Source organism: Caretta caretta, chromosome 11 (genome assembly GCF_965140235.1).
Source record: "Caretta caretta isolate rCarCar2 chromosome 11, rCarCar1.hap1, whole genome shotgun sequence".
Classification (NCBI taxonomy): Eukaryota; Metazoa; Chordata; order Testudines; family Cheloniidae; genus Caretta; species Caretta caretta.
Window position 1 is genome coordinate 1,684,661 of NC_134216.1, and position 13,517 is coordinate 1,698,177.

The window sequence follows — 13,517 nt, forward strand, 5'->3', positions numbered from 1 at the left end:
CCAGCCACCTCCAGGCTCAGTAGCTCCTGGGTGTGCACAGGTGGGGACACCCTCTCTGGGCACGTGACACAGGCCACCCTGTGCCCCAGGGGCTTGATGCCTCCTGGTCTCTCGCGTCCTCCTGGAGCTTGTAGGTGGCATGCTGGCATCCTGGAGTGGCCTGATCCCCCGATGAGTCAGTGCTCTGCAGGGAAGTGTTCCCAGCTTTGCTTAAAAACTCGTCTCCCTTTGACCCTTTGCTGTGTGCCCCTCCCACCCCTCTGGCGCTGTTTGGACGTGGCCCAGAGCTGGTGGCTTTGAAATTCCAACATCTGCTCTTGGTGAGCTGGGGCAACCCTGGGGGCATGGCAGCGAGAGGGAGCTCACTGCACCTGCTGCTAGGCACTAGGAAAACAAGCTATTCCTCGAATGGGGTCAGCTGGCATAAGCCAGCCTAGCTCTCTTGCTGTGTGTGGAGCTGTGCTGAGTTACACACACTCAGGGTCTGACCCAGGAACTGGGGCTACAACAAGCTTTTGCTTAAAATCTCTCCCTGCTGCCTTCTCAGGGGTGCAGCTGCACCAGGCAGCAGTACCAGGGGTGTCAGTGTGATCCCGCCACCTGTGTTGTCTGAGGAGATCTCTGTCACACGGTGAAATCCCAGGAGGCCCCGTGCTCTGCCCACAATAGTGCTCAGCAGGGCTGCGCGGAGGAAGGGCACTGCTGCTTGGGGCTAGGGATTGGCAGCTCCGTCCCAGCTTGGACAGAAGTCTCCACTGGTAGTTGCAGGCAGCAGGCAGCAGGGGTCACTGTTCCCTGTGCTTTGCGACTTGCCTGTGCCCGCCTCCCCGGGGCACTGACCCGTGCGCTGTGCTATCTGGTACACTTTGCTCACTCCGCTGCCGTGCCCAACTTTCCTGGGAGCTGCTGTTTGCTTTTCTCTGAATTATGACTCCAGCTTGTGCCTTTGATCTGGGCTGCGTCTGGCCTCCATTGGCTGCTATTGGCCTTCCTTTGAAGTGCAGTTACCTTCCCGGCTTTGTGTGTTGTTGCAGCCTCTGGAGCAAACCGGGAGGAGCGGATCTGAGATGCCTCTGGTGGGCACAGCACAGTGCCCACTTTGCCCAGCTGCCCCTGGGCACTGGTGACTGTGCAGGAGCAACCCCTAGGAAGCCCTGCAAGGCATGTGCATAGTCCAGGGGCAGAGCATGGGGCAGTTCTGGGCAGAGGGCCCGTATCCTAATCTTAGGCCTGAGCTGCAGACATGACCAATGGCCATCAAATCACCCCTGCCCTGCATGGGATGTGTGTGACTCCCGCACTTGCCTCCTGCTGCAGGGAGTTCCACAGGGGAACACTGCACTGCTCCCTTGTAGTGGTTCTGCACGTGCTGTTCCATCCCGTGATCTGTGTGTTTATGCTATGGGGAAGGGTCACCTGAAGGGCTGGACCCATCTCTCCTCCGTTCCTTGTGTCCCCCTTCCTCACAGGGCAGCCGTGTGCACGCTGGTGAGGTGCTGACGAGTTGTCAAGGATGGCCCAAAGAGGGACATTCAGGGCCCAGGCATTGCTCTCACCCCTCGGGCAGTCCCTCCCGCCTCTGGCAGCGGGCAGGGAGACGCCTGGCTGGGTCACAGCACAAGGAAAGCAGCCGCTCCAGGTCATGGATCTTCACATTGCCAAGGCAGCAGGGGGGAGCTGCCTCCTGTGCCTTGCTGTGGAGGAGGGGCAGATAGACAGCCTGTACCTTCGTGCCCCCTGGCTCCCCCTTGCTCTCCCAGCATACTGCACTCAGGGCTGCTGGAGGGGCCTGGATTGCCTCCCCCAAAGAAGTCCTGCAGGCTGCCTGGGCAATGAGGAGGGGGCAGCTGCTAGCAGCAGCTGCCCAGTGCTCTCCTGTCTCTGCCCTCTCCTCCTCACCTTCCTTCCCTGGCACTTCTTTCCAAATCCGACCAAGGCTCGGATCTGGGTCGCAGAGCCCCCAATGGGGGGCAAGGGGCTGGGGGTCTTGTGCTAGAAGAGCTGAACTGGCAGCGAGCCCAGAAGTGCTGGAGATGTAGGAGCAGCAGTGCAGTGAAGCTCAGGGTGCCAGAGAGCAGGGGCTGGTGGAGCAGGAGGTGCGGGGGCCATGTCTCAAAGGGATGATTTCTTGGTGCTTTCATTTGCCCAGGAATTGCCCCCATGGTCTCTGACTCCCAGCCCAATGGCTTGTCCCTAGAGCTGGGGGTGAGGAGCTGGTGAAGCACTCCTGAGGCCTGCAGCCCTCCAGGCAGCAGCCCTGGCTCCAGTTCCATGAGGATAGTGGTGGGCTGAGGCTGGCCCGGCCTGGCAGTGGGGGCGAGTGCTTGGCTGCCTGTCCTAGGGGCCCTGTGCTGCCCAGTGGCTGTGCCAGGTGCCATTTCCTACACCCCTCGCCCATGTGACTGGGCTTGAAGCTGAGCCCCCTGTGGCCACGGGCCCTGGAGCTGGGCGCTGGTGGCAGTGGCTCCCCTCAGCTCCACGCCGAGAGCCGCCTCTGCTCGTGCAAGTGGGCCGCTGTGCTCCAGCCGCCCCGGCCCCAGCAAGCGGGACCAGCATCAGGTGAACTGATCCAGCACCAGCAAGGGGCCTGTCAGCAATGGCTGCTCCTCCCTCCCTCGAGCACCCCAGGGAGACGCCCCAGGTGAGGAAGGAGGGGATGGCAGTCGCAGGCCCTTGCTGTGACTTGCCAGGCGCAGGCTGTGGACTCTGGCCTTGAGCAGATCCACGCCCCCCTCCAGCACAGAGGAACTGGCCTTTATCTGTTACACTTTGTTCTCCCTGCTGTCTGGGTGTGGAGTGGGCAGAGCCGGCAGAGATTAGCCCTCACCCTCAGACCTTTGACACACACGCTGCGGGCAGGGTGATGGGTTTGCTTTGTGCTGGGGCTGGGGGGTAAAGTGCTCGCGATGTGCCCCCTCCCCCAGGCAGAGAGCCTGCTGCATCTCCGTCAGTGCAGTGTGGGCCACGGCATCGGGGAGATGCTTCTCCATAGCAGAGAGCGCACCATGACACAGCGCCCCCTGCTGGGCAGCTGGGACTGATCTAGGCGGGAGCTCCTGCCCCAGCCTGTGCCCCTGCCCTGCTCCTCACAGCACCCCCTGCTGGGCATGAGGAAGATGAGCTGAGGGGGCAGTGAGAGCCTTGCCTGGGAATTTCCTTCCTTTGGAGTAACTTTTCCTAACCTGCCCTTTAGGCACGCAGAGCTGTGCTTGCTGCTGCTGGTCCCTACGCCTGCTGAGTGGAGCCGTGATGCCTTCTGCGCGTTTGCCCTGCTCTGCTAGGAGCTGCATGGGCAGCTGCCATTCCTGCCTGCAGGTGTGGGGATGGGAACCTCGGCCAAGTCCCTGTTGCTACTTGGGTGTGTTCAAATAAAGGCGGGGGGGCCTCTCCTCACTCGGGCTAGCTGCTCTGGAGCCGCTGGGCCTATGGACTAGAGGGAGCACACAGAGGCCAGCAGCCCCATCCAAACTCAGATGGGCCTCTGAGAGCAGCGTGGCTCTGATGATTGTACAGGGGAGTCCCTCCTGCCTTGGGGGAGGGTCTGAAATGCTCCCCCAGGAGCCCTGTGTTACTTGGCCAGGGCCACTCCCATCCCCAGAGCCCTGGGATGGCGACTCACTTCAGATGGAGGTAGAGATGTGGCAAGTGCTTTTTGGTTTCCTGTGGACATGCTGCAGCACTCGCCTCCCGGCCGAGCATGACGCTTGCTCCGCCTGGCACCGCGCCGAGCTGGGGCCGGGCACGCACTCGAGCGAAAGAAAAAGCCATTAAGAAAAAACAAACTGGGAAAGTCATTTGCTTTGCAGTGGGATGGCAAATGTGGCCGTTTGGAGGTATCGGCTGAAGTGGGGACACAGAGCTGTTCATGGTGCCAGACAGCTGGCGGAAATGCCCAGCCTGTGCAAGGCACACAGCCCCTCCTCGCAAGGGCCCTGCTGAGTCCCCAGGGGCACCTGGGCATATTTACCCAGGAAAGGGACCCTGTCTGGCAAACAAATGAGGGGCGCTGTTGGTGCCAGAGAAGGGATGGGAGAGAACGTGGGCCCAGCAGAGATGGGTGCTTTCAGTGACTGCTGGCTCTGGGGTGCAGCATGGCACTTGCACTGGGGAACATTGCAGCAGCCCATGCGACCAAGTGGAAAAGGCGGGGGGCTCGTCTAGGTGTGCAGGTACCAGCTGCTAGCTACTCCGGTGCCCTTGGAGGTGTGGGGGATGGGGTACCGGCCTTCCCAAGGCAGGCGATGGTTATGTGTCCTGGGATGGGATGTCACCCCCAGCACTGGCCATGGACTCCATTTCCACTGGGCACTCAGATATCGGAGTGCTGACCCATTCCCTGTTCTGTGGGCAGTGCCTGTGGGGGGTGCCGAGGACTGGGGGTGGCCTGGGCCACGTGGCAGAATTAGCGCTGAGAGGCTCTGAGTTGGAGTGGGCTCTGGAGTTATGCAGAAGGGCTCTCTGCTGCCTCACCCTGTCTCTGCCCCCCCCATGCCAATGCTGCCCTGGGGCTGCTGGTGGGCACAGCTTTGCGTTGTGGTGCGGGGTGCTCAGGAATCCCAGCCTCCTCCCTCTGCCTCAGTCAGAGCAGGGAGGGGACGAGGGTGTCTTGCTAGAGGTTGGGGTCCCGTCTCTGCTCGCCCCTGCCTGGCTGAAACTCAGACCTGGCCCAGGCCTTACACGCCCCTTATCGCACAGGCTGCTGCCTGATTCAGGGCCTCAGTCGCTCCTGCAGGGGAAGCCACAGCCCTTCCCATTAGATCTTATCAGCAGCATTTCATGAATGACTCTCAGCTCGCAGAGCCCCAGGCACGGCCTCTGGAATCCTCTGCTGAATGGGACTCCAGCCCACAGGCTGGAGCAGGTGTGTGTGTGCACAGCTGGGGAGGAGCAGGGCTCTGCCAAGTGCTGGAGCAGGCTTGTCCTGCCAGCTGCTCAGCCCGTGCGGGAGGAGCTCTGCAAGGCCAGGTCCAGAGCAACCCTGCTGAGTGCTGAGTGCAGGCCTGTAGGCCCATGCACCCATTGCTCTGGTAGGGCCCAGATTGGCAACGAGCGTCAGGGTGTAAGTAGAAGCTGCCAGGCCAGCAGTGTCCCAGTGAGTCTGGAGATGGGTGCCCAGCTACCTCTTCCACTCAGCAGTGCCCACTGGCCCTGGGTCAAGGTGCAGTGCCCCTGAACTAAGGAAGCTCCACGTTTTTCATCTGCACCCGGCAAGCAGGGCACCACCACATCTCCCACAGGGCCAGGCTGGTCTTATGGTCAAGGTGCTGGCTGGGGATGCAGGAAACCCAGGTTCAGTGTCTGGCTCTGCCAGAGACTCCCAGTGTGGCCTTGGCTAGTAATCCTGCCTCCTCGCCCATCTCAGTTTAGACTGCAAGGTCCTTGGGGCAGGGACAATCTCTCAGGCCTGGCAGCGTGGCTCCTGATACCAGAGGATGGTGTTGTAACATCAAGAATAGTGACACGGATCCAGGCCCCCAGCAGGCCAGAGCCACCCACCGTGCAGCCTGAGGCACTGGGAGACTGAAGCTAGCAGATATTTTGCTGGAGCCTGGTGTGCTGGCTTTGGCACTGGCTGCCTGCTAGTCTCTGGACGGAGGGTCAGGTGTCTCAGAAGCCCTCGCTGGCCTGGGACCCGCTCATATGATCTGTCCTAGTCCCCATCGGCTGTGGGAGCAGCCCCTGGTTTGTGGGGCTGAGTCAGTGGTCCTGGGCTCTGGAGAGGGAATGCCACAGGGAAAGGGGTGGGGGCCACATAAGACAGGAGCCGGACTTGCCCTCTCTGATCTCTGTGTTCCCACAGCCCTACAGTAATTGGGCAGTAATGTGGGGCCTATTTCTGGGCCACTAGATGGAGGGGGACAGTATGAGGCACTGGCTGGGCAGAGGCTGCCCCCAGCTGTAGTTGGCAAGGGGCCTCTGAAATGCAGTGAACCCTGCTCCACTGAGGGGCAGAATGCAAAGCCAGGAGCCCACCTAGCTGCTGGCAGGCTGGCCCAGATGACTTTGCACTTGTGGGGGTGGGGCCAGTGCTCGGATGGGGCCGAGCTTAGGAATGTGCTGGGCAGATGGGGTGATGTGCTGGGGGTGCAGGCAGCGAGCTCCCCAGTGCTGAGAACATGTTCCAGTTAAACCCCCTGCACTCCCAGAAGAAGGATGAGACCCCCTCTTGGGGGGCACCAGAGTTGTGTTATATATTGAACCTCCATCACATTGCCCAAGGCACTGGGATGGCAGACTGCCAAGCAGTAAGTAGTGCTATGGGGCGGGGCTTTCTCTCCCCCCTTGCAGTCAGTGCTGGCCCCACTGCCCTAGCATGGCACTAGGGCAGGGAGTGGGGTGGGGTGACTAGGGGGTGCTCTCCCCTAGCAGACAGTGCTGGCCCCAGCATGGCACCAGGGGGCGCTGTGCTGCAGGATGTCGGGTGGGGTCAGGAGGGGGCGCTCTCTGGGCAGGTAGTGGCTATGTAACATGCTGGGGGTATTTCAGAGGAGATGGAGCCGAGGGCCTGGGATCAGTGAAGTCCCCAGGTGGCTATTGCTCCCCCCACTAATTACCCCAAGCACAGTCTTCAGCCGCAGCATCGTTGGGCTGGGCACCAGGTGCTGGCACGGCACAGAGGGGGATTGACGGTGCCTCTTGTCCCTTTCAGAGTCTGCCCCAGCTGTGCGGTGCAGGGGACGGCCAGGCATTCACAAGCACCCTGCAGCATCTCTACACGGCCGTGGCCAGGCAGGAGGCGAGGGCAGCACAGAAGCGGCGCCACTCAGGTGAGTTGGGGGGAGGGGAGATGGAAATGTGTCCAGTGCAGCTTGTACCAGGGGTCCCCTCCTACAAGGGGTGTGGGGGGCACTGGGCATCGCCCCATCCCAATGGTCCTGGAGTTTCTGGCCTGGCAGGCAGGGAGGGTCTGGTCCCTATAGCTAGGGGTGTCCATATTGCTTTGCTCCCCAGAGTCAGTGGGTGACCGACATCCTTCTCCCCTAGCTGTTGGCCTCTCTGCTCCCTCACGCATATCTGACTCCTGCCTTCTCTCTTTGGGACAGGGGATGCTGAGACCCTGGAGCTCGCCTCGTCTCCCCAGCTGCCTGGGGAGGCCATGGACTCATTGGTCACGGTGGGCTCTCAGCAGGAAAGTGTTGAGCCACCCTCTGACCTGCCCCAGAGCCTGGGAGCCACAGCGGTAAGTGCAGCTCCCAAACCAGCAGCCTCCTGGAAGGCTGGTGTGAGAGACCTGACTGGGGAAAGGCTGGCCCTGGAGGGAGAGACAAGCTGTGCTGAGCAGCCTCCACCCCACAGAGGTTCCACCAAGTGCCTGCAGTGACTGGGTTCTGCTCCGGAGCCCTCTGTTCCCTCCTCAGTCTCTGACACAAGCCAACCTTCTGCAGACTAGCTGGCTCATAGGATTGGTTGTGGGATCCTTTCCCCTCTGGCTGGCTTGGGGGGTGGAGAATGGGAAACTGGGCCTTTCCCCTCTAGGGCTCTGATCCAGCCCCAGGGTGGGGACGGGCTGGCTCAGAGGACTGTGTACATGGAGCCTTTCTGGCCCTATTTGATCAAAGCTGGTTCCCATCCAGTGGCTGTGTGGTGACCAGGTGGGTCTCAGCCAAGTTCCTAATGGGACATGTCCAGTCCAAACACCCCCCCCAACTTTGGATTGTGAACTCTCCTGGTGTGTGGGGCAGTTACAGAGCTACCAGCTCCCCAGTGGACAGAGTGAGGTGACCCTGGCCCGGCTGCGGGGTGGTGCAGGGCCTCCAGCTCCTTAGTGCTGTGTCACCCAGCCCACTCTTGCAGCTCCAGGGGGGCGTCTTCCCCTTGCTCCAGCCGGGATGCTCTGCAGTGGGGGTCCCCTCTGGAACTGCCCACAGGTGTTAGAGACGCGGGGGAGCGGGGAGCAGAGTGATCCATAGCTCATGGGAGGGGAGGGGGGAGCAGACTGACCCATGGCTCAGGAGGGGAGTGAGTGAAGAGCAGACTGACCCATTGACAGGGGAGAGGGAGGGGGGAGCAGGCTGACCCATGGCTCACAGGAGGGGAGGGGGAGCAGACTGACCCATTGATAGGGGAGGGGAGGAGAGAGCAGACTGACCCATGGTTCATGGGAGGGGAGGGAGCGGAGAGGAGACTGACCCTTTGACAGGGGAGGGGAGGGGGAGCAGACTGACCCACAGGAGGGGGCCTGCTGGGCTCTGTGTTCTCCCTACTAGAGCTCTGCCTGGGACTATTTTTTAGTCCTGCTCCCGCCCTGCAATACCCACTCGCCCCCGCATTGTTTCTTGCATTTTTATCCCGCTCCCACCTATACAAACCTTAGATCCCGCAAGAGAGACAGATTCCCCCCGCTACTAAAAAACCCACTACGGTTGGTTAATATATTATAAACGGAATTCAGACACAATTTTTACCACTAAAAGGATTAAGCAAATCTTGCTTAAACCATGTAAATAATACTTTAACTCCTGTTATAATAGACATCAAGTCTCTGTCTATCCCTCGCTTAAATGTAAGTATTAAAACCTTCATTTTAAAAAAGGAAAAACTTGCTTTACATTGATGAAATTCTATTTATGACCAACTATTGTTGTGTGTCTATCACACAGAATGTCAAAACAAATTGCCCCAAAATTTTGCCTTAAAAGGTGCAGGTTTTTTTAATGATTATAAAAAGTAAGTTGTTTAAAAAAAAAACTGGAAATTTTTAACCCACTTAAGCGCTGTTTTTAGAACTTTGAAACATCCCAGTCAAGTTATTTCTGTGTCAGGATTATTACTGCTTTTTGAAAAACATTGAACAGAAAAACTGCTCGCAGCACTGACAGCCAGCTGATACAACAGCGACCGTCTGCACATATGTGGCGTCCCAGAACAACACACAAGAAACCCTGTGACTGTGATTCTCGGCCCTGACTTGAGCCGGTGTACAGCACTGGATCTGGAGCCAGGGAGATACACAGGTGTAGGAAAGAGAAGTTCAAACAAAATAATTAGCCATGTCCTGAATAGGCTACTCTCGGTAAACTGATGAGAGATTTAGTGATTTCCTGCAAATTCCCGCAGTCTGGTTTTTTGCCCGCCCATCCCACCTGCAACAAAGCCCATTTCACCCACTCCCAATGTGATGGGAGCAGGTCCTGTGGGATCCCAGTCCTGGTGCAGGGCTCTGCTCCCTGCTCCCCTTCTGTGAGAAGGGTGTTGGCTGCTCCCTCTCCCTCCTCCCCTACCCAAAAACTCCTCTGGCCCCTGCAGGGTGGGGCGAGAACTCTGCTTGCCTCCTACAGCACCTCTGACTGGCTGCTGTTCCCCAGGAGGCGGGGCAGCAGGGCAGGCAGCCACTCAGAAAGGTTTTCCCTTGGGCAAGGCTGGAAACTGGGGCTGGAGCTTCTTGTGTGAGGGGGCTGGGCTCCAGCAGGGAGAGAGTGCTGTGTGGGGGAGAGCTGGCGGCAGGGTGCATCCCAGCAGGGCAGGGCTGGGCCCCAGGGAGGAGGCATCTGTCACGGACAGCTTTCCTGTGTGTCGTTTGCACACGGCTGGGAGCCAGTGTGAGGTGCAGGAGCTCTGGAAGCCAGGGCAGGGGAGAGCTGGGGCTGGGAGCCCACGGGGGGTGGGAGCACTGGGGCTGGGAGCTAGGATGGGGGAGCTCTGGGACTGGGGGCCCCTCACTGTCTCTGGGGTGGTGACTGGGATGGGCAGCGTTTTTCCATCAAATCCGCACTTTTAATTGGAAACAAGGGGCCTTGTCCACCTGTCCTGACCTGCAGGGTGGCGCTGCTGTGCCCATCCCAGCTGGGTACGTGCTGGGAGTTACGGGCTGGGAAGTGCTTTGGGACGCAGGGGCTAGAGAAACTCTGACTGGTTTATAGTGCTCCTGTTCTGTGCATGCATGCACACACATGGACATAACGCACACACACACATGCCCAGAGACATGGCTCCGCACACAGACACACACAGATGCACACCCAGACAGACAAGCACTGGGCTGCTGGAACACTTTGTACAGTGGGGATCTATTGAACCAAACTGCCAACGCTGTATATGATGGAAACCGCTTCAAGCCAGGGGGTGCGGCAGCCCCCCGTGGCCCTAGTTCCAGCACCTATGGACGTGCACACACGCACACAGCCTCATGCACAGACCCGGCCCGCGGGAGCATCCCCGTTGGTTTGACAGAGGTTCCTTTGGTTCCAGACTCCCTCCTCTCCGGCCCAGAGAGCCCGGCTGCCCGTGTCCAAGGCCAAGAGGAAGAAGGCAAAGGGGCTGTTCGGCTGACACCCACTGCCCCTCCCGCTTACCGTGGGGAGGGGTCTGGCCCCAGGCACTCGTTGCTCACCACAGCAGCTCCAGGACACCAGCGCAGAGCCTTGAATCCCTGACGCAGCATCTAGAAGGGCCAATCAGGGCTCCCGCTCCAGGCAGTGCGTGGGGCCCTCTCCCCCCATGGCAGATCCTGCTGAAGGAAGTTCGTTCGGCCCCTTCTCACTTCACCTGTGGGCATTAGATGCTGGGAAGTCTCTGGTGCTGCCTGTGGCCAGGCCTCTCCACTGGCAGAGCCGGCGTGGCAGGTGTCTCCTCTGCTTCTCACCCCTGTGCATCTCCTCTGCCCACACTGGCCTGGCTTTCCTGCTCAGCCCTTTCCCTCCCCGGTCCCCCCAGCTGTGGGACTGCCCCTCCCTGTGCTCCGCAGGGCTGAGAACATGGATGAGCTGCATGGGGGGAGGGGGCAGGGTCCTGTTCTTTGGACGGGTGGCTCCACCCTTTATTTTTTGCAATAAAGGCCCTTCTCTGCCCGAGGATGCTGTGTCTGGCTGGGGATGGGGCCTGCTCTGGCTTCTCCCATTCGGTCTTGCCAGGTACCCCAGAGGAGCGGGGGCACATGGAAGCCCTGGCCCTTCTCTCCAGCCTGTCACTTTCGCAGGCTCTTCCTTGGCAGCTGGTTCCCTTGGCTCCCGTGTCAGCTGGCCCGGACTAGTTCTCCCAGAGGGTTCAGAATGGTTCTGCCCAGCCAGGAGCCACATTAGCAGCCAACCGGAAGGCCAAGGGCAACACCTGAAACCAAGCCAATTGCAGCCTCCCTCATCTTCCAGCTGGAGGCACTGGACAACAGCTCCCAGCGTGCCCTGCTCCAGCATCATCTCCACGGGGGGCCAATGGCACCTGGCAGGTGCTCCAGGGGTTGCAATTCTCTGAAGAACTGGGCTGGGGCTGGCGGGTGCCAGCCCCTGAGATAAGAGGCCTTGGGCTTCATGCCCAGTGGTGCCATCCAGGCTGGTTGCAGAACTGGGCAGAGGGTCTGGGTGCCAACCAGCCCCATCCTGAGACAATTCCCGCAGTCTGGTTTTTTGCGACAGGGAAGTCTTTGATTTCTTCTTTGCTGGGAGTGGCCAGAACCCCATAAAAACCTCAACCCAGTCAGCAGCGGTGAGCCTGCCCTGCCCAATGGGCGCACAACCTAGATGGGGTGCTTAGAAACCGCTTCGGAAGGGTTAACTGATGTTTAAGGAAGGGTTAATCCATTGCTTGGTCTGGCAGGTTGCTTAGCCCATACAGGGCCTCGAGGGCGGCTTGTCTCCATGCCATGCTGCCCCGTCTGCAGGGCACGTAGAGCCTCCATCGGGCATGGAGCGGCCTACAGAACTAGCTCGTGCGTGCAGCCTGTCCCTCCCTCCGGCTCCACCTCCCCCCACTCTGCAGCAGTGCCATGCTGGCTATCCGTCCACCCACCCATCGCTTTCCTCTGTCTGGCAGCGTTTCGCCGGCTCCCTTCTCCATCCTCAGCTCATTCCCTGGCTTTACAGGCCGGGGCTGGCACTAGGATCCTGAACCCCTTACCTATGCCCACAAGCCATGCTGTGGGCCCCGGGATGCCCCATAGAGATCAGGCTGGGGCCAGCAGTGCCTCTTTCTTGGCAGGGCAGCTGGGCAGGGCACTGCCAGTCCCCTGGGCCCAGAGGGTGGGCGGTGGGGGATGGGCTCTGCGGCAGAGCTGAGTCCCAGGTGGGGCTGCTCTGGGCTGGGCTGGCTGCAGCCAGTGTTGCTCGCATGCGTTATCGTTGTTGAGGGGGAAACGAAAACATCCCGCGGAGGGAGAGCGCTAGTGTTTGTGGAAGGGAATGAATGGCCCTTCGCTGAGCCCGGAGCAAGCTGCCTTTTATATTTCCTCTCCAAGCGTGGAGATTGCATGGCGGGAAGGGGAAGCTGTGGGCAGCCCCCACCACAGCACACTAGCACCCACCTTCTGCTTGACCTGCCAATGCTGATTGCAGTCGAAAGGTGGCCCCCAGAGCAGCAGTCCACCCCCAGGGGCATGTTAGGGTCAGGGGGCGTGGGAGCATACGGCAGGGTCAGGGGGCTGCATGGTGGAATGGGAGATGTGATGAGGGGTTGCACAGTATGTGGGGAGGTGCATGGCAAAGGGGGCACACAGCAAGGGGGCAGGGCTGGCAGGAGGAGCCTGGAGTGCGTCCCCCAGGTCGTCCTGGGCTGATAGTGATTCCCCAATAACTGCCCCAGGACAGTAATGGAGGAGACTGTGTCCCCAGTATTAGGGGGCGCTGCTGCACAGCACCTTTGGATCTGCAGGCAGGGGACGCTGCCCCATGCTTTCCTCCCCACGCTAGACCTTCTCCTTCCCCTGGGCCAACCCCTCGTGTCTGGGCACTGAGCCTCTAGGGGCACCTTCCCTTAGGAGCCCCCTGCTCCTGAACCAGCAGGGTTCTCTGCACACCCTCCCTACCTGGGGGGCAAGCACCCAGGCCCAGCAGGGCACCAAAGCCAGGAATCCTGCCCCTCCTTGCCATGGGGCTGGGCTGGAGAGCAGGATCATGGCCCCAGCTGTTCAGCCAGAACCTGTTGGACCCAGGGGCTCTGCGTTCCCCACAGACTGGCTGCTGCAGCCTGTCCTGCTCCTCGCCTATCCAGCAGGTCATCTCCTCCCCACCCCGTGCCTAGGCCAGCTAGAGGTGTGAGGGTAGGGGGGGGTCTATTTCTCTTCCCCAGGGCATGGGAAGCTTTCAGGGTGGTTAGGCCGATGTGTGAGATCTGAGCAAAGATGCACTCGTTACCTGTGGGGATGGAGGTCATGTTCCCCTCTAGGGGTCCGTGAAAGTGCAGTTCCTGGAGCTGGGCGGGTGGCTAGCTGCTCCCCCTTTCCTACATAGTTCCTTAGGAAGCTGAGCACTTATGGGTCAGCGTACAGCACCCACTGCCTTTGTGTTCTGGAAGGCTTGTGTTCTGTGGGCTTGCTGGGACCATAGGATGTCCTGAGTCCAGACTCTTTATAGCTCTGCCAGTGCCCCTCACTCCCGAGCTGCAGCCCCCTGCTAGCCCAGCCCTGGGCTCCCCCCACCCGCCAGCTCTGCCTATGCCCCTCACTCTCGACCTGCAGCCCCCTGCTAGCCCAGTCCTGGACTCCTCCCCCCAGCTCTGCTGGCGCCCCTCAATCCTGACCTGCAGCCCCCTGCTAGCCCAGGCCTGGGCTTCCCCTCTCCCATAAGCTCTAACTCTTGCTTCCTTGTCAC

At 60.2% G+C, this 13,517-nt stretch overlaps 1 protein-coding gene across 2 annotated transcripts in view; it reads left to right on the forward strand.

The window, feature by feature from the left end:
* NHEJ1 (non-homologous end joining factor 1) overlaps nt 1-10,791 on the forward strand; it is a 151,178-nt gene extending 140,387 nt beyond the window's left edge. For both annotated transcript variants that reach the window (XM_048868784.2, XM_048868786.2), the window contains exons 6-8: nt 6,650-6,767; nt 7,044-7,180; nt 10,189-10,791. In XM_048868784.2, the coding sequence (XP_048724741.2) occupies nt 6,650-6,767; nt 7,044-7,180; nt 10,189-10,269 (336 nt within the window). In that variant the 3' untranslated portion in view covers nt 10,270-10,791. The remainder of the gene's footprint in view (nt 1-6,649; nt 6,768-7,043; nt 7,181-10,188) is intronic.
* Nucleotides 10,792-13,517: the final 2,726 nt, after the last annotated feature.